We start from the raw sequence: 23,664 nt of genomic DNA on the forward strand, positions 1-23,664 counted from the left end.
ACCAAACACTATCCCGTATTTCTTTGTAGCATCATTTGATCACATTTGATACAGTCGGTTGTGCCTTTTGATTCTTGCGTCTTGCACAGCGTAACACTACTGAATGGTAAGGGAATTACTTATTTGTTTAACTGGAAAATAAGGTTAAATTGCGATGGAAAGGAGACGGCAAGGATATGCAGGCAAAGCTGGCCCGACGGCATCGCCACAGCCTGCGCGTCCGGAGCGCAGCGGGCCGGGCCCAGGGCGGCCGGGGCCCCCGCCCGGACCAGCGGCCCGGCACACGCCAGCCCTGGCCCCTGCGCCTCCGGAACCGCCCCGGCAGCCCCGGCGTGAGGCGGGCCCAGGCGGGAGGAGGCGGTGCTGCGGGGCCCAGCGAGGGGCGAGGAGGAAGCGGGCGCTGAGGCAGCGGCGGGTGCTGGTTGGCAGGAGCTGCCTCTCCTGAAAAAGCTGCCGAGCAGCGAGGGAGCCGCGGGCTGATATCGCTGCAGCCGAGGCGGGGCGGTGCTGGCGGTGGGCAGGGACTGAGTCAGTCCTGGGAGCATGCGGCGGCAGGAGGAGGAGGGGTGAAGAGCTGTGCGGGCGCCTCCGCTGAGGGCGGACTCCGGGAGGAAGATGGAGCCTTTTCCTAGCGGTGAGTAGCCGGGCGGCCGCCGGAGCCCGGGACGGGGCCGCGGGGCCTCCCGGCGGAGCCGCGTCCAGCGGGAGCTGCTTGCCCAGAGGAAAATGAGAGGCTACATAGTCTTGCTGCCGCCGTGGTCCGCGGCTTGAAAATTGTCTCAGGTTAATTAGGAATAGGTGTCTTGAACGACAGAGGTGTCAGGAGCTCCCTCGCTTTTTCCGCGCTGTTGCACGTCTCACTGCCCGGCCGGGGTCCCAGACTGGGAAGCCGTGGCCACTTGTACAGCGGGTGTACGCTCGCCGTGTGTGGCACCATTGAGGAAGCCTTTATAGGTGTCTGGAGTGCCAAAGCCATCATGATTCTGATAGAAAGTAGGAACCAGACCCCACTGTTCATGGCATTTTCCTGATCGGGGCGTTCTCGCCAGAGCGTGCCTCCCCACTTGCCCCCACCTCTTTCCCCATAGCGAAAGGAGAAATAAAATACAGAAGTGTCAGCCATGTACGAAATAGTGTTTCAGGGTGTTCATGAAAGCCAGAAAGCTTTCACCCAGAGAGCTGCCTGTGCAAGAAGTGCGTGAAATACAGACGTGATTGCATATGCTTAAGAGATAAGCATCGGGAGCGTTTGCTGACATCGTGATACAGCAGTGTGCGTGCGTCCTGTGCTTGTACCTGAAATGAAGCCATGAAAAGTCCGTGTTGCTACTGCCTCTACTCATGGTAACACATTCTACCCGTCCAGGACAGAGAAGGAAATGAAGCTCTGAGATAAACTGAAACTAAAGTATGTTTATTTAGATTCACGACCATGGCCAAATATGGAATTAGACAATGTGTAAAACAACAGCCTTCCTGCTGAAAACGCAGCACTTTTGTTACAGGTGGGATTTAGTCTGTTAAATGACAAGCATGTTGGATAGCCATCGCTAAAGTACCAGGTAGAGTTTGCTGCATCATATTTTAAGTCCTCCGTGACCTGCCGTATCAGAGTATGAAACTTATGTCAAATTCAGAAAAACCTCATGCATTAGAAAATAAATTTTCTGTCTCATGGCAAGGGGGCTGGAACTAGATGATCTTTAAGGTTCGTTCCTTATAATCCCTTCTGTGGTTCTATGAACCATGTTATGAATCTCTAAATATGTCTTGATTACCTCGCCTTTCCCTTTTTTCTAACTCATGAAATATCCTCTATCATTCGATGCTGCTGTTTAGAATATGAAGGAAACAGAAGGTTATGAGCTCTGGGCATATTTGGTGGCATAACTAGCAAGAGAGACCTTCTCCCTGTTTTTTTTTTTTCTTTGTATTGTCATGTTAAAATTACAGTTTGTACAAGCAGTTGATGTTTTGGTTCTCTAGTTAATCCTGGTCTTAGTAAAAGGTCTTTCAGCTACAGCCTTTTTCAGTCACTGTCACTCTTATCTGCGTCATGAAAAGAGCTTGTCTTTAATAGTAATGCAGTTTGGGGGGGGAGGGGGAATTTTATTTTAAAGTCATCTTTAAAATATGGCTAAGGCCATTCCCTTTGAAAGAGATGAAATGTTGTTTTAAAGGTCCATTTGACATAATACTGTTCCTGCAATGTGCAGCAAAACAGTAAAAAAGTTCTGCTCCATGCAACTGGAAGAAATGGACCTGTGGGCTTGAGCATGTAGCTTAAGGTACTGAAAAGCAATATTCATTCACTGAGCTTCCTAATTTTGTTCCCTGAAATTAAAAGCCTGCAGATGGTGGTAAGACTGGAAGAAATTTTGGAGCTGAAGTTGGTCAATAAGTTTCTTTCTGAAAGCTGGCACTGCTGGAATGGACACCATAGAGAATATGAAAATATTAGAGCAAAGATGTTCCATCTTATTTCTGATATCTTGAGGCATGTTTGGTGCTCAATAGCAGCTTCAAAAATCTGAAGTGATGAGGCTGCTTACGTTATTGGCTTTTTTAAAAGAATTTTCATTTTCATAGCTGGTGGTCTGAAACCTTTTGTGGGCATCAAATTTTTCCGATAACTGTGTTCTTAGTCTTACACAATAGTTACGAGTTCTGTTTGTGAGTCTGTGTTGACTTCCTGTACAAAGTGCTGTTTAAATTCAGAAGAAAGGATGCCTATCACAGGAAGGCAATATTACAATATTATACTTGAAGATCTCTGCGGTTTTTGGGGCTTTTAACCTTGTGAAACACTAGGAAGAGGGAACACAGTGGATTGATGCTTTACAAAAGCGTTTTAGTTGGGTTCAGAACTCTGATGCCCATTGGGCAAACTAGCAATGAGACAATTTCTTGTTTTACTTTATGGAAGTAGAGCTGTGTCAGAATGAGTATGTATCTTAAAATAGACTTTAAGGCAACAAGTGCACTAAAGTTGATATAAATCCTGGTTTATCTACTTCATTATTTTTTGGGACCTTTTTTCTTTTCCTAAAAAAAAAAAAAAAAAAACCAACAAAAAACCCCAAAAAAACCAAAAAAAAACCACAGCCATAATGCATTTCAAAAGTCAAAGAAACTCTTATCTTTTCCTTGAAATCCTAGTGGCTGTTACTGTTTGATTAGTGTCTCCAATGGAAATTCTCAGATAAACTAAATAAACTTAAGTTTTTGGGTGGGGCGTTGTTTTGTTGGTTTTTTTTTTGGGGGGGGGGGTTTGGTTTTGTTTTTGGTTTTTTTACCCCTCACTTCTGTACTGCAAACTTGGTTTTGAATCTCTGTGAAGAGATCTAGAATGTGTCTTCTCCTATGTCTAGGAATTTAGATGAAGATAGTATATGAGGTCTGTAGCTCTGGAAGAACAGTTAATTGCATATTTATTTTTAGTGCCTGGAATAGCTGAGTTAGTCGTAGAATATTTCAAGTTGGAAGGGAACTATAAGGATCATAAAGTCCAACTCCATGATCCTCTTAGGACTACCTAAAACCAAACCATATAACTAAGAGTGGCATCTAGACATTCTACGATCTCTGGCAGGCTTGATGCCATAACCACATCCCTGTTCCAGTGGCCAGCCACCCTCTTGATGAAGAACATTTTCCTGATGTCCCATTTGCACTGCCTCTTAAAAGTTACGCATGCTATAAATTAGAAAATGTTCTAGGAATGGTTACTGGTAGGATTTTTTTTTTTTTTTTGAGATGGAATCCTCTATTTTGCATGACTGTTGTTAATTTGAGATATTCCCCAAGAATGAATAATCAAAGTTTAATTAAAAGTTCATGGAAGTCTTCGTTATTGTTGCACATAATTTTTCCCCCTAAGTTGTATGATGTCACATTCCTTTGAATTCTGCTCTGAATCAATAAATTTATTTATTTTTACTAGTAATTTGTTACCTAAACAGTTTCACGAAAATTTAAAGGAAAAAAAAAAACAAACCCAAAAACCAAAAAACCAAGAAAAAACCCCCAACCAACCAAACAAAAAAAAACCCCAAACAAACAAACAAAAAGGCGTGAAATATGGACTAAAGGGAGTATGTAATGTAATTTTGGACATCAATACAAATTATTTTGCAAGTCTTTTGCTTACTTTTTTAGATTGTATGTGTTTCTGAAAGGTCTTTTCATAATTTCCTAGTTACATTAAATATGTAATTCTCTACTCCAGACAGAAAAAAGAGGTAGAAGTGAGCTGTTATAGAGTTTCTCATTTAGGACAGGTGACATGCATGAACTTGGGACTGCAGATGGGATAACTGTAGATGATCTGCTGAAGTGCAGGTAACACTCACTTTCGCTGGCATTCCTGAATTATTTTTATCCTTTTCATACAAAACAGATGCAATCTTTGATATTAATTTTGTTACTAAATTGATGAACAAAATAAAAAGACTCTCATGGGAAGAAGTGTTTTTTTGTGTGTTGGTTTGTTTTTTTGGGTTTTTTTTGGAAAGTAGGAATAAATTAAATTCGATAATGTTCATTTCAAATGAAAATGTCCTAATGTCCTTTGCAAAGTCTAGTTATTTTGGGTAGTTCCTGTCAATTCTAAAATGTTTTTGTTCTTCTTGTTAAGTTTTGTTCAGTACTGAAATGTATTGGAGAATGTTCCTATGTGCATAGCTTTAATTCTGTTGGGGCCAGCAGACATAGCCTTGACTGCCAATGTTTTACACTGTTCTGTCATGAAGCAGAAGGGTTCCTGTTTGTCTTAAACTGTTACTCAGTCCTGAACAACAGATTGAGTAACCTTTTTTTGGTAAGATGGTAAATAGAAGGCATCAAAGAGGTCTGTTCTTAATGTCTTTTTTTCCTGCCTTGTGTTTTGTCTATTCCAATTATTACTGGAAAAAAAATGCTGATTTAATATCTTCCGAAGTATGAGGTTTATGTTGTCTGAGTGCGTAGTGCTGGGTAGCAGTTTTCCACAAATCCGTGTTGTAGTATCTGCACTTGCATTCCTGTGTCAGCTCAGCTGAACAGGAACCTGTTTTTTCAGTGTGCTGGATATGTGTTTGCTTTTACTGCTTCACTGTGACCTCCCTGCCAAGCAATGGATGTTCAGAAGGGGAAATCAGTAACTTAAAAAATGTCTAAACATGAGAGTATAGGTGCTCACTATTGGTCATTTGTTAGTATTTTTCCACTAAGCGGTTAGTCTTCCCCTTGCAGAATGAAAACATGGAGTATCTGTGTGTTTGTCTCATAAGTAAAAGATTATGAGTTTATGCTGACCTCAGTATCTACATTTAAAAGTATTCCAGGACTGTCTTGTCGTCTTTTTTGGGAAGATGATGTAAAGTTGAGCCACCATGTTTCACATTGTTCAGGCTATATGAATGTGTGGATAAAGCCCTGTAATGGCTGCCATAAAAAATTGTAGAAACAAATAAAAACAAGGATAAAACCACCCCTGTTTATTTCATGAGAGTCAGAATATTTTTTTCATGTAAATGGGCACTGATTTAACAATTGCATACAGGGAAGCTGAATTTATCTTTAAGGAATCCTCTGATTTCAGTAGTGAGGAATTCAGAGAATTCAGTTTTTTCTTTTCATCCTTTACTCAGTGGTTTAAGAAAGTTCAATGAATTTCCTGTTTTCCTGTGCAAATTTTTTTTCATGAAGTACAAAAGCAAGGATTGTGTAGAAGAGCAAAACCATTAAGATTAATGACTGGGAGCAATATTATTCCTTTGTCTATCAGAGATGTATGCATGGCAGCTGCTGCTTAGACTTCTGTCAAACAGTATCTTAAGATCATATTAACTTTTTAAATAAACCAGGATTTTGTGTTGTCTGGGTTTCCATTGCCTCAAAGTATTTTGAAGAGTACATATGTACCTTTTGAAGTTGTGTTTTGACTACTTATGATACCTCTTTAAATAGTGGAAGTATGTTTACCTCAAATTGTAACAGTCACAAAAAGATTGTGTGCCTTCTTGCATACAGAAAGATCTATACTCCTAAAGAAAATTTTTACCTAGGAGGGGAGGGAACATGTCTGGAAAACTCATGCAGTTGATCAAAGAGACAGGAGTTTCAGGGTAGTACGGTGTGTAGGTTTCTGCGCAGTTCATGTCCCTAGGGCACAGCTGATCCTTTATTGCTTCATGCGTGTTGTCTTAAAATAGATGTTCAAGGAAGACCTCAGAGCCCAGATCTTTTTTTGGATTATTCACACCCTGCAGTAGTCTGTTAAAGCAGTGGTCTTCTTTACTACATCTGGTGGGGAGTGAGGAAATGGAATCCTAATTCCAGTGAAGCATGAGATGCCTTCAATCAGCCGTTTGTTAATGTGGAAATAAGTGAGTTTTGATTTTGGGATTTGTTTTTTTTTTATTCCAATCAAAACTCCCACCAAAACGTTTGGAGGAGTGTTTCAGTGTGCTTTGCTAAACATAGTTTGTGTGCAGAGAACTCTCCTTCACTTGTAATCGCTCTGACATTGAAGGAATATATTCTGTTAACTGGAGTTCTTATGTAGCAATACTTCTGCCACAGTGCCATTGACGTGTATGGAGAATCGGTTGTGTTCAAAACTAAGAATGTGCCTAATTCACCTAGTGTTCTGGGGCCTAATAGTGGTTTTTGTTTAAGCCTTTCTTTGTATAAAAACTAACAGTTTCTTCAGTAATGAGTTGGTAGCACATTAGTAGAACCACTTTTACTATTTTTCATGCATGAAAAGTCTAAGTTCCAGACTTAACAAGATCTGTGTTAGTAGGAGACCAAAATGCTTTGATATACTTTAGAGTCCCAATAGTAGCCTGGCTATTAACATATAAATCTAGTTGGTAAATGGTGAAATGTAATTAATCCATATCATTCTTCAGCCTGAGATACTGCCAAAGAAAATGCAATGGTACTTTGCTTAAAAATCAGGAAGAGATTTTTAGAGAACCTTTTAGAAGCACCCAAGACTAATAAACAGTGACTTCCTTGAAATTACACTCCTTACTCATGTTTCTTATGGTAACTTCAGATAAGAGAGGGTCTTAAAATACATAATCACACATTGTTTTAATTTCCATGATACAGTGAGTTGGTAGGGTTTTGCTCCAGCCTATATGCATAAGCTTGTCATTGCAGTACTAATCTCATATTCATTTAAAAAACCCACATAAACAAGTAAACAGCAGAAGCAGACAATGCAGTATGGCTTGAAAGGGTGAGTGATCTTGTAAAGCTTGGAATTTGAGTTCCCTTGCGTATTTTGGAGTGGAAAGCAAAAATTGTCCTGATTTGCAATACAGGAAAATCTACTAATTTCCAAGTTAGCAGGTCTTTTTGAGAAAGAAGTTGGAGGTTTGGGTCTTTTTCCCCCAAAACTGGCTTCTGTTTTAAAGACCTTTTGTCTGTCCAGTGGAAGCTATGATATATGTTTAACTATACGGATTCTTGTAGACTTCTACCAGTTATTTGTATCTTGAAATTTTCTTGAAATTTGCAGAGTGGCAAATGTGTGTCAGGTTGTGAGCCGATGTTAGATACTGTCTGCCTTTTGATAAGATTATTTATTAAAATCATACAGAGCCATCGGTACTTTTTGCATATAGACGTTGACACTACAAAAAGCAACAGACCCTCTTTTGTTTTCCTAGAATATGTACCTTTAAAAAAAGTTACGTTTTATTCAGCATATAAAAGTATATATAAGCATATGTATGTCCAGTTTTGGTCTATTAAAAATATGCAGTGCATATGTAATCTTACTGCATAGTGGGAATTAAGAGCATGTTCTTAGCCTACCTGTTGCTTCTGTTCTGTCTCTAAAAAGCAAGTCAATCCCATGGATGATTCAGGTTCTCATAGCAATGCTTCGAATTGCCTAATACTTCTTCATTTGTTTTTTTTTTGTTTTTGTTTGTTTGTTTTTGGGGGTTTTTTTCCCATTGGATTATTTCTTTTTTTTGGTCTGAATCCAGTATTTGAGAGAGAAAAATGGTGACATCTATCTTGTAGCAGCCTATACTTTTCTCCTCCACTAATGTTGTTTGCCTTGTCAAGGTCCTTAAAGTAAAGGTTTAACACATTTAAAATAACTCCAGGCATTCAAGATTTTTTCCAAAATGGAAAGACTTGTGCTTTCCTGTAAGAAGCTGTATATTAACCATTTACACTGACTATACTAGTAAGTAAAAATTCTGCTAAAATGTTGTTCTTGTAGGTAAACCCTGATAGGCAGCTAGTCCCTCCATACTTAATTCCATGCAGCAGGGTGGTGGAGAGAATCAGAAGGATAAAAAAAGGGAAAAGTCAGGAGTTGAGATGAGCGTATTTTAATAGGGAAAGCAAAAGCTGCGTACACACAGGGAAAGAAAAGCCCCAGCTCTGAAGTGGTAGGTCAAACCACAGTGAAATGAAGGCAAAGGACTTTCCAGTAGGACTTGTGATTTCCTTGACATTCCAGTGAATTGTGTCTTTATTAGCTGAGTAAAGGTGATAACTGTTTTCTTAACACAGATAGATGCAGATTTGAAAATACGTTAATAACATTGTGTACTGTCCTGCTTCAGTAAGAGCAAATAATTTTTCTATGTAAAATTGAATTATTTTCTTGCTCAGAAGGAACTTAAAATGTATGAGGAGACACTGTAGAGAAGAAGGAAATCTTTAGTCAGTCTTAATATAACTAACATGTTTGTGGACATGAGCTTTGTTTGCTGAACAAGCTTATTGGAAAAGATAAGATAAGCTTTTCTTCATTCCCTCCAAACACAGAATTTTTAATGGATGAGTTGGAGACAGCCCAGAGCATAACAGAGCAGGAAGTAATTTGCATTATAGAAGGAAGAGCTAAATTGATATGACAGAGAATAATAATCATAAACAAGTTTTTAGAGCACACTGAAAAGATTATAAAATTAAAAGGCAGCCCTGTAAAAAAGTCACTTCTTTCTTCAATTCAGTGATTTTTAATGTCTGATGTGATGCATCTGTTGATACTTACCCACAAGAAGAAATAGTGTAATTCAATATTTGTGTTAATACAGTTACCTTAATCACTGCTTCTGCAAGACACAATTTTACGGAAAGAATTTTGAAAATACGAATATTTTTACTTGTTTTCCTCTTTACTTATGTTTTACTTACACACTGTTTCACTAACAAAGTACAGTATCTTTCAACAATTAGATTTCATAAGTAAATCTTCAGGGTGTGGTGGTTGGTTTTTTGTTTGTTTTTTTTTTTTTTTCCGGTAAATATGTGAACTCAAATTTGATCATGTCTTAAATTTAAGAAGTTGTGTTTGTTGTCTATAAGATCCCTGCAGCCAGTCTGCAGCCAGTCTTCAGAGTTTTCATGTTGAGTTCTGGGTCCAGAAATGCCGTAAGATGACTAATTTGCTCTCATGAAGACTTTGAATAAATATAACTCTTTGCTTGACGTTCGTCCTCACACTTCCTTTCCTCTGGGGGAGGGAGGATAGAACCAGGAACATCACTGCTTGCCTGACCCACAAAAGCTTGAGGTTTTAGTTAGGATTTTGAATAGGTTTCCCAATATACTCAGACATTTGGCATGTGATCATGAAGAGCCTGTGCCACTACCCTTATACTCTTTCTGCAAGTGAATTTCTGTGTCCCAAAGAGCAAGCAGATGGCAACAGGAATTTTTTTTACTGACAATGCTGTAAACCAATTGTCTATGACCAAAATTCAACAAAGCTGATATAACTTCTGTTGGGTGATATTTTAGAAGAGCAAAAAAGCAATTCTAAAGATTAATATTTCTTAGTTAAGTATATTTTCCACTTCAGAGGTATTTTTTAATTGCTTCCACCAAATTTTTGAGGTAATTCTTTTCAAGCTGTGATCAGACAAGATATAGAGTGACAGAGCAGGGAGAGCTGGCAATTAGAAAAGCTGAGTTCTTTACCTTTGAGTTGAAACCAAGGTAAGGAGGGAGGTTATTAAGAATTTGTGACTGTCCCAAAGTTTCAGAATAAGGAACTACACTAATTCCATATTAACTGCTCCTCAAAATAGGTGTGGAATCCTACAGTGAATCAGTGAATATAGGGCTCAGAGGAGAAGTAGGTAAAGCTTGCTCACACTTTTTAATTATTCAGTCTTCTGCTGGATAGCAGCAACTGGATGTCCAGAACTGTTATTCTAAAAAGAGGAAAAAGAACAAAGAGGAGAATGGAAAACAAAATTGTCTGCATTATCCTGAACACAGGATATTTGTCTGGGATAAGGATGGTGGGATGTGATGAGGGGGTGATGTACTTTCTGTTAGAGGAAGTGGTGATTTAGGTGAAGGAATAGGCCAAATAATGTTCAGAGTGATGTTCTACCATTTTTAACAGCTAGGAATACAGTATGACATCAGCAAATAAATTGAGATGGTATACAAATTGTGCAATTTACTTAATTAGATCAGAATTATAGAATTTTTGTCTAATATTAGAAGTCCCCATGCTAAGCAATTATTTATCGAATCATAGAATCATTTAATTTCAGAAAAGACCTTTAGAATTGTCGGGTGCAACCATTAACCTAACCCTGGCAAGTCCACCACTAAACCGTGTTCCTTAGTGCCGTCCATGTGTCCTTAAATACCTCCAAGGATGACAACTCCCTTGCCTGGCCAGCCTGTTCAAAATCTTGATAACCCTTTTGGTGAAGAAATTTTTCGTAATATCCGATTTAAACCACCCTTGGTGAACTTGAGGCCATTTCCTCTTGTCCTGTCACTTATTACCTGAGAGAAGAGACCAACATCCACCGCACTAACCTCCTTTCAGGTAGCTGGGGAGAAACTAAGCAATTTGGGAAAATTCCTGTCCACTTAACTGTGATTTGTTCTTGTGTTTTGGTAAGATTCTTGTTTTTCTTCAGAATTTGTAATTGAAATTTGGTGTAAAAATGTATCTTGTGTTGGAACTGGTATACAGTTAAATAATTAACTCAGCATTTTGGCTCTAAATTTTTCCTTGTTATTTCAACTCACTTAGGTTTAGACTAATTTACCCATTGATAGAGCAAGTGAAAGACCAGATTTAACCAAATAAGAATTAAATTTCTGGATAGAAGACATTAAATCTGTATGCTGACCTGAGTTCCTTCATCATAAACATTAAGCAGTGGGTCTATGAGTTGATGAGGTAATAACTTTAACCAAAGTTCTGCTTTCCAAGATTACTGAGACTACTGAGTGTTTATTTTTTGGTGCACCTTTTTTTGGTGTGCTGAATACTTTTTCCTTGAGGTAGTTGAGTAACCAGTGAAATGAGAGAAGGTAGTGCCAAGGCAGTGTAAAGGGTTGTGGGGTACGACTTCAGATTCATATTTTTCACTTTTTTGGGGGAACGGAATTGCATGTAAAACTGTCTGGATTGACCATCAGTTGCTTTGTGTGTCTGTGACAACAACAACTGTATTGTATAGCTCTAGTCTGGGTCCAGTCAATACTGTAGTCCTACTGTTGAAAATCTCTGATTGAGCAGAGATTTCTGAGGCAGTTCTGCTTCAGAAGTAACTTTGGTGGGTGTCTCCTTTCAGATGTCAAAAGGTAATGGAGCCTCTATGTACTCATACTCAGTGTTCAGGTGGACTGAGAGGCTCCAACCCGTAGTTGTGGACTGGCTGTGAACATTAAGAAGACAAGTGTTTCTGCATATGAGTGGGTCTGTTTGTTTATCTGTTTGCTAAACTGACTTTAAAAATCTAGACTCAATGGTGAGAAAGCTTGGTTTTCCTTTCATGGCTTCATGATCATGCTTCATCAACAGTGAATTATAGCTGAAAGGTTAAATACCATTTGGTTGCTTTTAGCCAGTTAATTAACATGTCTCTTGCATAATTTTTGTTCAAATTTTGAAGTGATTGCCTGAGCAAGCAACCTGTCATACGCCTTATTACAGAGCTGAGGTTATTTCTGGTTTGACAAGTAGGTTTTCAAATGGTGGTAACACAGAAAGCGGCTCTGAATGTGCATCCAAGTGTAACAGAAGGCTTTTGATAGCAGGAGGCTTTTTTGTCTTAAGCACTTACTGTAGACTGAGCATTTGCTGGCATGTACTGCCAGAGATCAATCAGTGCTGATTATTTGTATTCTTTGAGAATTTTGGGGGAAAAAATAGAGGTCACTTAGTGATGAGATAATATCATCTATGTGTTCAAATCTATATGCCAAATATCTTTTGATACAGCATATAAGTAGGACATAATAGATCTATAGGGATTTGAATGATGCCTAAATGAATAGTGAAGTGAGACTGTGAAAAACAAAAAAAACTATTGCCTCAGTAATTTGTTGAAGGTTTTATTCTTAAAATATTTATCTTCCACAAAACTGTTGATATAAAATACTGTTAGTTTTCTAAGTTGTCCCTTCTCTTTCTTGATCTTTGTTTTTTTCTCATTTAATTTGCTGAAGTGGTTAAGTAGGGTAGAATGTTGCTTCTTTCTCTGCTAGATTCTTGCAACTCATTTCAGTCATATTAGGTTATGCAATTCATAAACAGCATTAGCTAAAGTTTCCAGACTTATTTCATCTTTAGATTTAGAAAAAAAAAAAATTAAGCTTGTATCTAAGAAGATGTTAGCAATGAATGTTTTAAGTGTGCATTTTCAGAGTCTAACAATCCAGATGTTTAACTGTCGATAAAACCTCTTCTTTGCTGGCCATTTTATTCCTCACCTGAAGAACAACAACTGATAGACAATTCCATTTTATCTGTGCCCCTGACAATTCTTGTTTCTGTTTACTTAAAGTCTAATGCTGATTTGCAGTGGTAAAACCTCTTGACTAGTAATGTTTGAAACTAGTGATTTTTTGTCTTCATTGAGAAACTGATTGCACTTTTTGAAATATTTCTCACCTTTTGGATTTCCAGTGTAGTATTTGGAATCAAAATTTTGTTCAAAATGCCTCTGTCTGCCTTGTTTGAGTGTCTGTGACAACCAGTTTGTTTTGGCATTCCCCTTTGGGCTCTGTCTCTTCTCACCTCTCAGATAATGTAGAAACAATAGCCAGGACAATAGTTTTGGGTGAGAAGAAGGTGCAAGTTTTGGAGCAGGTCTCAAGCAATGAGTCTGGCATGAGATGCACAAATAAGAGTGAATGTTCCCTTCTGTCTTCTATAAAAACATTAATATTTGGCAGTTCAGAATTGGGGTGATTTATCTGCTGCTTCCTGTTAAGTAGAATTGGTGAACTGCCATTAGTAAGAGCTGAGCCGAAGTATATAGTTTTAATTTTTACAACTCTGTTAAAATTAATTTTTTACTAAGTAACTTGGCATAAATAAATAGATTTGTGGCTTTTATTAGTTACATGTGGAAGTTGGGCCTATGGAATTTTATTTTAAAAACCCCCAAACTTAAAAAAGGTGATTGAATACCGTATGTTATGTTGCTTTTCCATAGTAGCACTTCTGAAATTTTAGACAGGACAGTTCAGGGAGATTTGGTGTATTAAACATTTCTCTGTCTCTACCCGCCCCCCGCCCCCTTTTGAGATTGAAGATGCAGATTTGCATCAGACAGTTCAGGAAGGAAAGTGTAAACCTTTAATAGTGTTTCCAGATCCTTAGGGCCTCAGATGTCCTTAAACATATTTTAGATAACTCTTTAATATGAAAAAACACAATTCTGTTTCTACAGTCAAGTCTAGCCTTTCTAGGACAGAAAGGAGCATTAAGATTTATTTTTTATAGTGACAGCCTTAGTGCTTTGCGCATTTAAAATGTTATTTTAAGTTTAAATAGAAACTAATAATAGGAACACATAATATTTCTGAAAGTTTGCTGAATATTTGTTATACTATTCTCCTGTAGGTAGCTTGATTTGTTCCTTCTTGCATGCAAACTATACAATGCAAGTACCTCTGGTTTAATTGTGTGTCATATTTCATCTTGTTCTGGTCACTAGCGTGGGATGACTGAAGATGTATGACATGTGTGAGAAATTTCCCTAAGCAGATATATTTTTGGTTTCCTCTCTCATAAATATATATGAGTACTGTACTGTGAGTACAGTAATATTGTGTTCATCTTTTCCCTAAAATAACAGATTCTATAGCAGATACACCTATTATTTGCAAACTTTCTAGAGCCATGTCTGCACAAATCCTACTGTCTCTTAAAGACAGTGCAAATGTAGTAGAAAACTTCAATACATTTGTCATGGCTGATAGGTTCTTTTTAATTTCTGCAGTGTTTCTATTTTTTTTTTTCTTTCAGATACAATGAGAAATGATTATGTCACTAAGCAAAATATAAATTATAAGTTGGAGTGAAAACATTTCTTCGATATTGAATTTTCAGCCTTTGTTTTTTTTTATTTTTCTGGGAAATAGTTACACTGAATTTAGTGCTTTCAATACGAGAGAGGGCAGTGACTCCATATGAGGCATTATTTCTGCAGAATTCCTTCATTGGTTTTTCCATGGGACATAATGTTAGTTACTGAAAAGGACTAAATAACTTAAAGAGCAGTAGCATTTGTACATTTTTATATCCATGGCTGTGTATCAGTGACCTGCTTTAGTGGTAACTACTGCATTCCTTTCCTTTAATGTTTGTCCTGAAGACCAAGTAGAGGAGAGAAGGTCAGGTTCTGTGTACTCTAACCAATCTTATATTTTTACAGTTGAGTTAGACATACATACAAGTATCCATCTCTGCTTGGAGCATGCTTACATGCCATACACAAAGTATTTGCAAGTGCTCATAAGGGCTTCAAATATTTCATCAGAGTCCTGGAAACAAGGAATTTTACACTGTTTGCTAAACCTTAAGAGTGTACAACTAATTCTCTGATTCTTGAGTAATAGTGGAGCTTTTGTTATTTTAGTTTTAGACTGTGTGACACAGTATTTGTGCCCAATAGCATCTTCTCCTTAACCTCACTTTGCCATCCTGGTAGCAAGCTCATTCATGTGTTAGATATAACATACTCTGATCTTAGTTCCTGTGCTGAGATCTTGCCAGTGTTTCACCACTACTTCTAGCTGAGGTGGCATTTAGACAGGCACATGAAGATAAAACATATCTTTAAAGGGAAAAAAATCTATCTCAGAGTTCCTTTTTGCCCTGCTGGATGGCCTTAGCCAAAGTAACCAAGCTTTTAATATGAGCAAATTTATCTGATTTGTCTATGGAATTTGCTGTTTTGTCAGCAACTTCTGCCAAAAAAAGGGCCAATGCTTTCAAATTTAGACGTAAAAGTTAGGTATGCAAAACAGTATTATGGCTCTTCATAGCTAATGGCATTGTTAAACATCTATTCCTGAAATAATTGGACAAAATTATTCTTTCACATAATGTCAGTGAGTTGCTTGATTGCAAACTTTCAAATTGTTCAGTTTTATTATGTTCTTTTCTGACCCACCAATCTGGTTTTGGGCAGGCTTAACTCTGCACCTTCTCTCCCATTATTTATATGTAGCTGAAGTAGTTTAAATTCAGTGAGAATCAGTTTTTATTCTGGTTGGTTGCCACACTTTTATATTCCTGGCCTTGGGTTTTGGTCTGGCCTTGAGTTTTGCTACTTCTGCTGCTACATGCTACCCAATAGTTGTTTTAGGCCTAGGGTGTTCCAGAAGTACAGAAAGGTTCTCACTTTTCTGCAGTGGGAGTTTGTTTGCTATAATGTGTCAGGCGTAACTGTAATTCCTCTAACATTTCAGTTAAAATATTGTATGATATCTACTCACTATTTAAAGTTTGTATTGTGCTGAATTTCAGTCTCAGAAAGCAGCAGCAGTCTGAATTGGAGTGAATAGGATTTTTAGTTTTTTTGGTTTTAGCCTCTTAATCATGGTCACTTAGATTCATATAAGAATTTTGAGCATTGAGATTTCTGCTCTGAGGTAAAACACCCAGACACGATAGGCAGACAAGAGACTACTGATTTTGTTTTGCAAGAGAAAAGTACCTACTTGTAGAACTAAAGAGATATCAATAGCATTACAAGAAGATACTGTCCCTGAAAAATAAAGGAATAATTTCTTTTTGTATTCTGCAGAATATTTATAATGGATTCCACAAACTAAGCATCATGAGATACTTTATTGTTGCACACAGTAAGTTTCAAAATATTGCATTGCCTCTTAAACTTCAGGGAAAAGCTTACATTTTTCTCCCTAATGATTGGACCTCTTCAGACAAAGTAAATACCTGAAGCAAATGCTAGAGTACTGTTTTACTCCAACACTTGATTGTTCCTGTAGGATCATGTTTCGTACTGAACTTGAGTATTGTGGTAAAGTTACTTTCTAATTTTGAAGACTAATTTGTGAAAGGATGCAGAAGTGAAGAACATATGTCTTGTAGGAACAGGCTGTGTGGCTAATTAATCACTTGCCTTTGTGTCCTTAAGTCATGCCACTCAGTGCCAGCTAGGTCACATTATCAGAGCCTATGGGGATTACATTGTCAAAGACTGCGCTACATAATAGCAAGCTCATTGCAAACTGCAGCTTCTTTCCAGATTAATTTTCCTACTTCTGCATTTATAGTAGTTTATATAGTAGTCATGTGTTATATTTGGAATCTGAATTAATCTGCTTTGTATGTGTTTTAAAATGGGAATCCTTGCTGCTTGGCTCTACGTGGCATGAGAGATAACAGTGAAATGCGATGCTTGCAGTCAAGCTCCCCAAGCTGCTCCATATTGCTTGTGGCATGATTCAGTTTTAAGAAAAGTAGGGGTTTTTTTTGTGTAACAGCTCATGGGTTAAAACTGAAATGTCATAGAAGTTCAATTCACTCACACTATCATGTTATCAATGTCAGTGAACCAGCAGGAAGCAAATACTTCAGAGTTTATCTGGGCGTTAGAGTTTTAAAATTAACATCTCCAAAAATGTATTCTCTGAATAAAGAAATTTATAAAAATACTTTTATGTTTATATAAATAGCTCTATAGCCTTTTGATACTTGGTCTATGTTTTTTCCAGTAAGGGGTAGCAGTCTGGTGATGCTTTTGATAATGCAGTAAAATTTTGATCTTACAGATTCTGATTATTTCCAGTTTGTGCAAATATTTCTGTAGAAATTGTCTGTAACTGTTGTTTTCCTGGAAATTAATGCCTCTAGATATTAAAACTGTGAATTGTCTTGAAGCTAACTTCTAGTTAACTTTTCTATCTTAGTTTAAGTTTGAGATTTTTTAGTATAATTCTTTTTGACTGAAAAAGTTGTTAGTAGCTGCATGTGACTTTGAAAATAGTGTCTTTTAGAAGAAACTTACTAGAGAATAAGCTCTTCAACAAACTGTTCTCTAAGCATTACAGCTGATGAAACCTACTTTCTGCTAGATTCATGCACTTTATCTTTCTCCTCCTTCCCTCTGCAGTGCCTCCCCTGTCTTCTACCTCTTTTGCTGGCCATGCAGCTGCACATGCCATGGCCGGGGTTGGAGCTGTGTACTGATTGACTGCTACCTTTTGGAGTGGTTAAGATGTGAGTCTTAATACCTGCCTTTTCTACATAGCAGATATGGTTTTGGGTGTCTTCCAGCTGATTGTTTTGGGGTGGGGTTACATTCTAACTTGAGGAAATTTGGTCTTGAGTCCGTTTTCAAATTTGATAGAAGCTAGTCAGGAGATTTCAGAAGCAGCCAGCTGAGGGAAGTAATCAAGAACTTCTGTTAGAAGTAGTATAGTGAATTCTTGATAAATTGTTCTTTGGGGGACAAATTGTAAAAGAGTTTCTGCTGCACAATACTTTTTTCCACGGTTTTTTCCTCCATTAGTTTGGCTGAGTGTTTTCACTTGTAATTTAACTTAGCTTTCTGTCCTCTCTGCTCTGTGTGGCTTCCAATCTGACAATTAAGTGCACATGTTCCAGGGTAGAGATCATAGTGCTAGACCACTGAATGCAACCGCAGCCTGAAGGCTGGCACGTGAGCAGTGTACTGGGAAATGCCATAAGAATAGAACATTCTGGAAGCTGCTTTTGCCTAGAGGCTGGCACAGATGACCTCCTGAAGCCTCTTTCAACCTCAGATATCTGGTGAAGCTCTGATCCTATTCCTTCTTAGAGCAAATGGTTGATCCAAATTTCACCAAACTTCCTGCTTTCATACATCACTGTATCTCATGTTCAGGTTGACTAGTGCACCTTTCTCTTACTGAAGTTTCTGGGGAAGGATTTTTTATTTTCTTTTTACCTTATTGAAAGCCTATTAATTGCTACAGCTACTGACATACCAATTTTTTTGAGTTTGTGGCCTTGAAACAGGAAGTCTTGATACACTTAGAGTGAATATATGCACTTAAAGGAACTTAGTATATCTGCTTTGAAAATATTTTTGCCATTTTTTCTTTAAAATGTTTTAAATTCACTTCAGAGATTTTTAGCCATATAGAAACATGACTTTAATAAAATTAAAATAAATAATACATTGGAGTTATATTCCAGGTTGTTTATAGATTGGCAAAATGTACATTCTAGCCAGAAATTAATAAAAGTTAGTCTACTTTACAGTAAGTTTATATCCAAAGCAAAAATAAGCTTTCTTCCTCTGGAAACAAATAGAAGAAGATAGAGGTATGATGTGAATATTATTCAATTGACAGTAGATATGCATGTCTGAAAGAGATTAGATTAATTTCTGAACCATTGAAGTTGGGCAAAAGTATTGTCTAGTCCCTTGGATAGAACCTATTATGGGAGACTAATTAGCTAAAAGATAACCTTTTACATAATAGGTGATAGATATGATCAGAAGTTTAATTAAAATGTAACTGCGTGTTATAAAAATGTGATTTTAAAATTTGGTATGAATTTCAATTCCTCATTTATATTCACTGGTTCATTGTCTGTAAAGGACCAATTTTATGGAGGCAAATAGTCTGACTAGAACTGATTGGACTTCTTAGATGCGTGGATTGTTTCAATGATTGTTATGAGGTAGATCTTAAATGAAGATGTCAATTGGAATTACAATTTTTATACTGCTGTTTTTGTGTGAGAAATATTTTTTTTGCAATGTTTGTGAAAAATTAAGTTTAAAAAAGCGAAATGGATGTTTTGTTTGTGTGGCTGCCATCTCATTGGCAGATTTTCTCCTCTACTAAAGAACTCAAAAAGTTGCATATTTGAAACACTTCTAAGAACTGTATTGGCTGCTGTGCTTTACTGTGCTATGTAAGAAATAATCCAACTTAAAGAATTCAATTGAGTACAAATACAGTTTACTGGAGTAGAAGAAATGCAGCCAAGTCAGTGACACCAATGGACTGGGAGATCGATGCAGTGGTATAGCTGGCCTCCAGTTATTTTGATTGTGCACAAGGAAAGCATCCTTTTGAAGATACTAAAAGCAGAATTATGGTAGGCAGAAAAGCATAAAAATATTCCCAGGAGACAAACTCAGAAGAGAAAATGGGAGAGGTCTTGATGGTACATACTGTAAAGATATTTCCCATTCTGTAATTCAGTGAAATGTCTTTGAGGTGTTACACTCAAACCTGTTGTTTGTCATGTAAAATGTGGTCATTTCTTTTTCAGATCAAATCCAGTTACCCAGGAATATGATTGAAAACAGTATGTTTGAAGAGGAGCCCGATGTGGTTGACTTGGCAAAAGAGCCTTGTTTACATCCACTGGAGCCTGATGAAGTGGAATACGAACCAAGAAGTTCCCGTCTCCTGGTGCGTGGCCTTGGCGAGCATGAAATGGATGATGACGAAGAGGATTATGAGTCATCAGCAAAATTGTTGGGGATGTCCTTCATGAACAGAAGCTCGAGTCTGCAGAATAACATGTCTGTATATAGGCAAAATCCAAATGGATCATGCTCAGTGCCCTCTACGAGGACCATGGTGGTTTGCACAGTTGTTTTTGTGATTGTGTTTTCATTAATAATAGTGATTTATCTTCTTCCCAAGTGTACATTCACCAAAGAAGGCTGCCATAAAAAAAACCATACAATGGAACTAATATACCCTTTGGCAACCAATGGAAAACTATTTCCATGGGCAAAAACTAGGCTTCCTCCTGATGTTGTACCACTGCATTATGATCTTGTCTTGCAGCCAAATTTAACTACTCTGAAATTTACAGGCTCTGTAAAAATAGTGGTCAATGTCCTCCACGTAACTCAGAAGATTGTACTTCACAGCTCAGGACTTAATATCACCAAGGCAACAATTACTTCAGCACAAGGGCATCAAGCAAAGCCAGTTGAATTCCTGGAATATCCACTGCATGACCAAATTGCCCTCATGACTCCAGATGCTCTCCTTGCAGGACAGAATTATACTGTCAACATGGAATATTCATCTAACTTATCAGACACCTACTATGGCTTCTACAGAATTTCTTACAAGGATGAGAACTCTAAGGAAAGGTATGCCCACTAATACAGCTGCTCTGTCCTGTCACTTCTGGATTGTGCTTTGATAACAGAAGTAAAAAAGGTTGCTTTTTTATTGGACATTTTATGCAACTTACTCCTGTTTAGAAAAATCAGTCTTTAATCTCTTGATTAATCTACCTAAAAAATGGATGAGTTCCTTAAGTCAGGGCAGCCTCTCATACAGTGAAATATACTTCAGTGTGGAGGTTGTAGGTAGTCATAGAGTTGCTTTTTTGATTTGTTAAATTTTTAGTTTCTCATTTTGGAAATTCTTCCCATATTTCTTGAGCTTTTGAGCCTCAGGACAGGGACTGAGGAAACTTAAGTCCTGTCATCATAGGAAGAGGGCAGGTTCAGGACCAGAGGAACCCAGGGGGGCCCAAAGGATGCATCACACAATCCTGTGGGAACTGGGAGATGTCATTGCCAAGACACTCTCAATCGTATATGAAAAAGTCGTGGCAGTCAGGCAAAGTCTCAGGTGACTGGAGAAGAGGGAAGCATTACACTTTTTTTACAAAGAGTAAATCAGTGCTTTTTATCAAGAAGAGTATTGAAAATCGGCCCTCCCTCTCCACTTCAAATGGGCCTTATGCTGGTCATAAGAGTGTTCATGTACTTTGTGGGCAAGTAGCTATCCATGCAGATCTTCTAGAAACAGTGTGGTGCAATTAAAGAGACAGAAAAACTTGGGTTGGCTAAGCAACTTATTGCAAGCATGAAAAACATGCATTCCAATGAAGTTAGCAGGCATAAGAGTGGAGTGGGTGTAGAAAGCAAAAATCACCGAAATGATTGAAACTCAGTGTTTTTTTTTTCTTTTCTGATGTAGCTGCAGCTTTTTTTTCTCTTTGCATTTATTGTAGTAGAAAGAGAATGCATAGTTGTTCACAGAGAAAAAATATGATATGTGAGTTATTTTTTGAGGTTTTGTCCCCTTCGGTCCAGTGCTACCTGCTTTTATTCGGGAACAGGATGTAGCACATGTTTTAACCTGTATGTTTTTCAGTTAATACTTTTCAGGTAACTCTTCAGTGATTTCATAATTTCCATTGCCTTCCCTGCCTCTTCTTTTTGCCAGAGCATTGTCTCTATGTGCCTGTCGTCTGTAGTTTTATAAATGCAGACTACTCTGGCTAACCTCTTTTGTTACTACGCTTTCTGTATAAAACTCAAACTAGCAAGCTGATTTTGCAAGAAAATATTCTTTCTTTAGTTTAGTTATTCAATTTCTTTTGAATGTTTTTTATATCACAAAAATGTCGAATTACCAAATGGCAAAATAACTCACTTAACTTGTTGCCAAAAAGCAAAATAAATAAATTGGGCTTTATTTCTATTTTTATGCAGAGTGGTTCTTTATTCTTTGGTTTTCTTCTGCACAATCTTGGGCTGAAACTGCTTTAATTTATCAGGGGAAGAAAAGACTAAGAAGTTGAAAATAGGCATGGCAGTTTAATCTTGTGACTTGTCAGCACTGTGCCTTCTCAGAAAAGCTGTATATCCAAAAATGTTCGAATCGTGGTGCTGAAGAAATAAACCCAAACACTTGTGGGTAGCTTTGCAGTAGGTTATAAAGAAACGCAAGGAAAAAAAAGCGCAATTTGTATCATCTTCTCCGTATAGCTCCAGTAAATATTTCAATTAGAAGACCTGTTGAACTCTGTGTTGTCTTGCAGGTGCAGAAGTCAGAGATGCTCTCCATCAAAAGGCATAATTTCCATGATTAGTTAGTATAAAAACAGTGGAGGAAGAATGTAGATTCTTGAGAAGTCTTCTTGTGATACGAATAGCTGTTGGATTAGAGACAAACCAGTACTTTAACTTGGGCAGAATCCATCTAGTAGCCAGCACAGGGAGCAGGCCTATAGTTAGATGAACTGTGGGAACATCTGCAGGAAATGGCCTGGCAATTAGATGAAAAAGCTTCCTTGCAGTCCTATCTACTGCAGAGATTTCCAAACTCTTACATAGTAGGCATGCTCACTAATGTAATTTTTCAATCTTCTTTTTGTTCCCTCTCCCTGGAAACTGGCTGGCTTATATTTTGGTGATTGTTTTGTGTGTTATTCCAGGTGCATTCTTCTTTGTTCAAAAAGCAAAAAATACCCAAGAAGATTACTCCTCAAATAAGTACGTTACTGGGTTTTCTGATTGGCACTTGTCATCTGCTGTTCAGAAAGCTATTCCCACAACACAGTCTTATAATGTTTGTGAGGGAGATGACTGTTCTATCCTAAATGAACTGCCATTTGTGCTTTTAATAATTCTTATTTTGCTCTTCTCCACTCTTCCCATTAGGTGGTTTGCAGCAACTCAGTTTGAACCTCTGGCAGCAAGGTCTGCTTTTCCATGCTTTGATGAACCAGCACTTAAAGCTACTTTTTTAATCAAGATCAAAAGGGATGAGAAACTTTCCACTCTGTCAAATATGCCAAAGGTACCTGGTTTTGGGGGGGAATTTTAAAGCTGCGGCGTAGGTAATCTGTTTCAGTGGTTTTTATGTGTTTTTATTGCAGTAATGTCCAGGGGATTGACCTGGGTGGGTAAGCTATAAACTATATGACTTTATCAACTATATTGTTCTCAAAGACTTGAACTTTGTAGAAAAAATAACTGCTCAATGCACTGCTCAGTACCATGTTTCTGACAGACAGTTGAATGACTCAAGGATTCCTGTTGGAAGTTAAATGAACCATTATTTTGCAAAGGTTATGTTGTTGGTGACATTGGTCTCAACAGGCATTAAAGTTTGCTTTTGAGTTTTTTGTGTTTGCTGCTGCTGCACTTGTGCAGAGTACTGGAGTACCTTCAGCAGTAGTTTGTGTAACTAGCATCAGTGTATGTGAAAGATATGCCTGATCTTGAAGGATGTGCTTCTGTGGCTAAATGAGGGGAGGTGTGGTATGAATACAGACAGAGTCAGCTCCAGAATGTGAATGAGGGATCTGACATTCCTTCAGCTAGAATTCTTCCGACAAAATCTTGTATGAGCTTAAGTATCTGAATTTTATGGTGGTGGTTTATGCTACTACACTTTTGGACAAACCTTTGTGGAAGCCTAATTCATTTAGACAGATGAGAAAGACTAACAATACCTAATCTGTGTCTGAACTAGGTATTCTCTCATCAAAACATTACCACCATCTATCATGCAGCAGAAACTCAGTACTGACAATGGTCTAATCAGTAAGGAAAAAATTACACCTTTGGTGTTGCTGGTGCATTTATGTACACTGTGCGGCTTGGGTTCCAGAAGTTGTCTAAAGCTCGGGTGCTGATA

The 23,664-nt window shown here is 37.8% G+C and overlaps 1 protein-coding gene across 2 annotated transcripts in view; it reads left to right on the plus strand.

The window, feature by feature from the left end:
• The first annotated feature begins 453 nt into the window (after positions 1-453).
• Positions 454-23,664, plus strand: part of LNPEP (leucyl and cystinyl aminopeptidase) — a 51,774-nt gene continuing 28,563 nt past the window's right edge. Inside the window, exons 1-3 of one of the 2 annotated variants that reach the window (XM_066339729.1) lie at positions 454-634; positions 19,532-20,372; positions 22,683-22,821. In XM_066339729.1, coding sequence (XP_066195826.1) covers positions 616-634; positions 19,532-20,372; positions 22,683-22,821 — 999 coding nt within the window. In that variant the 5' untranslated portion in view covers positions 454-615. Of the gene's footprint in view, positions 635-17,434; positions 17,480-19,531; positions 20,373-22,682; positions 22,822-23,664 lie in introns of those variants that run through there. The other variant, XM_066339730.1, reaches the window with a different exon arrangement.

The sequence above is a fragment of the Sylvia atricapilla genome, chromosome Z, assembly GCF_009819655.1.
Source record: "Sylvia atricapilla isolate bSylAtr1 chromosome Z, bSylAtr1.pri, whole genome shotgun sequence".
Classification (NCBI taxonomy): Eukaryota; Metazoa; Chordata; class Aves; order Passeriformes; family Sylviidae; genus Sylvia; species Sylvia atricapilla.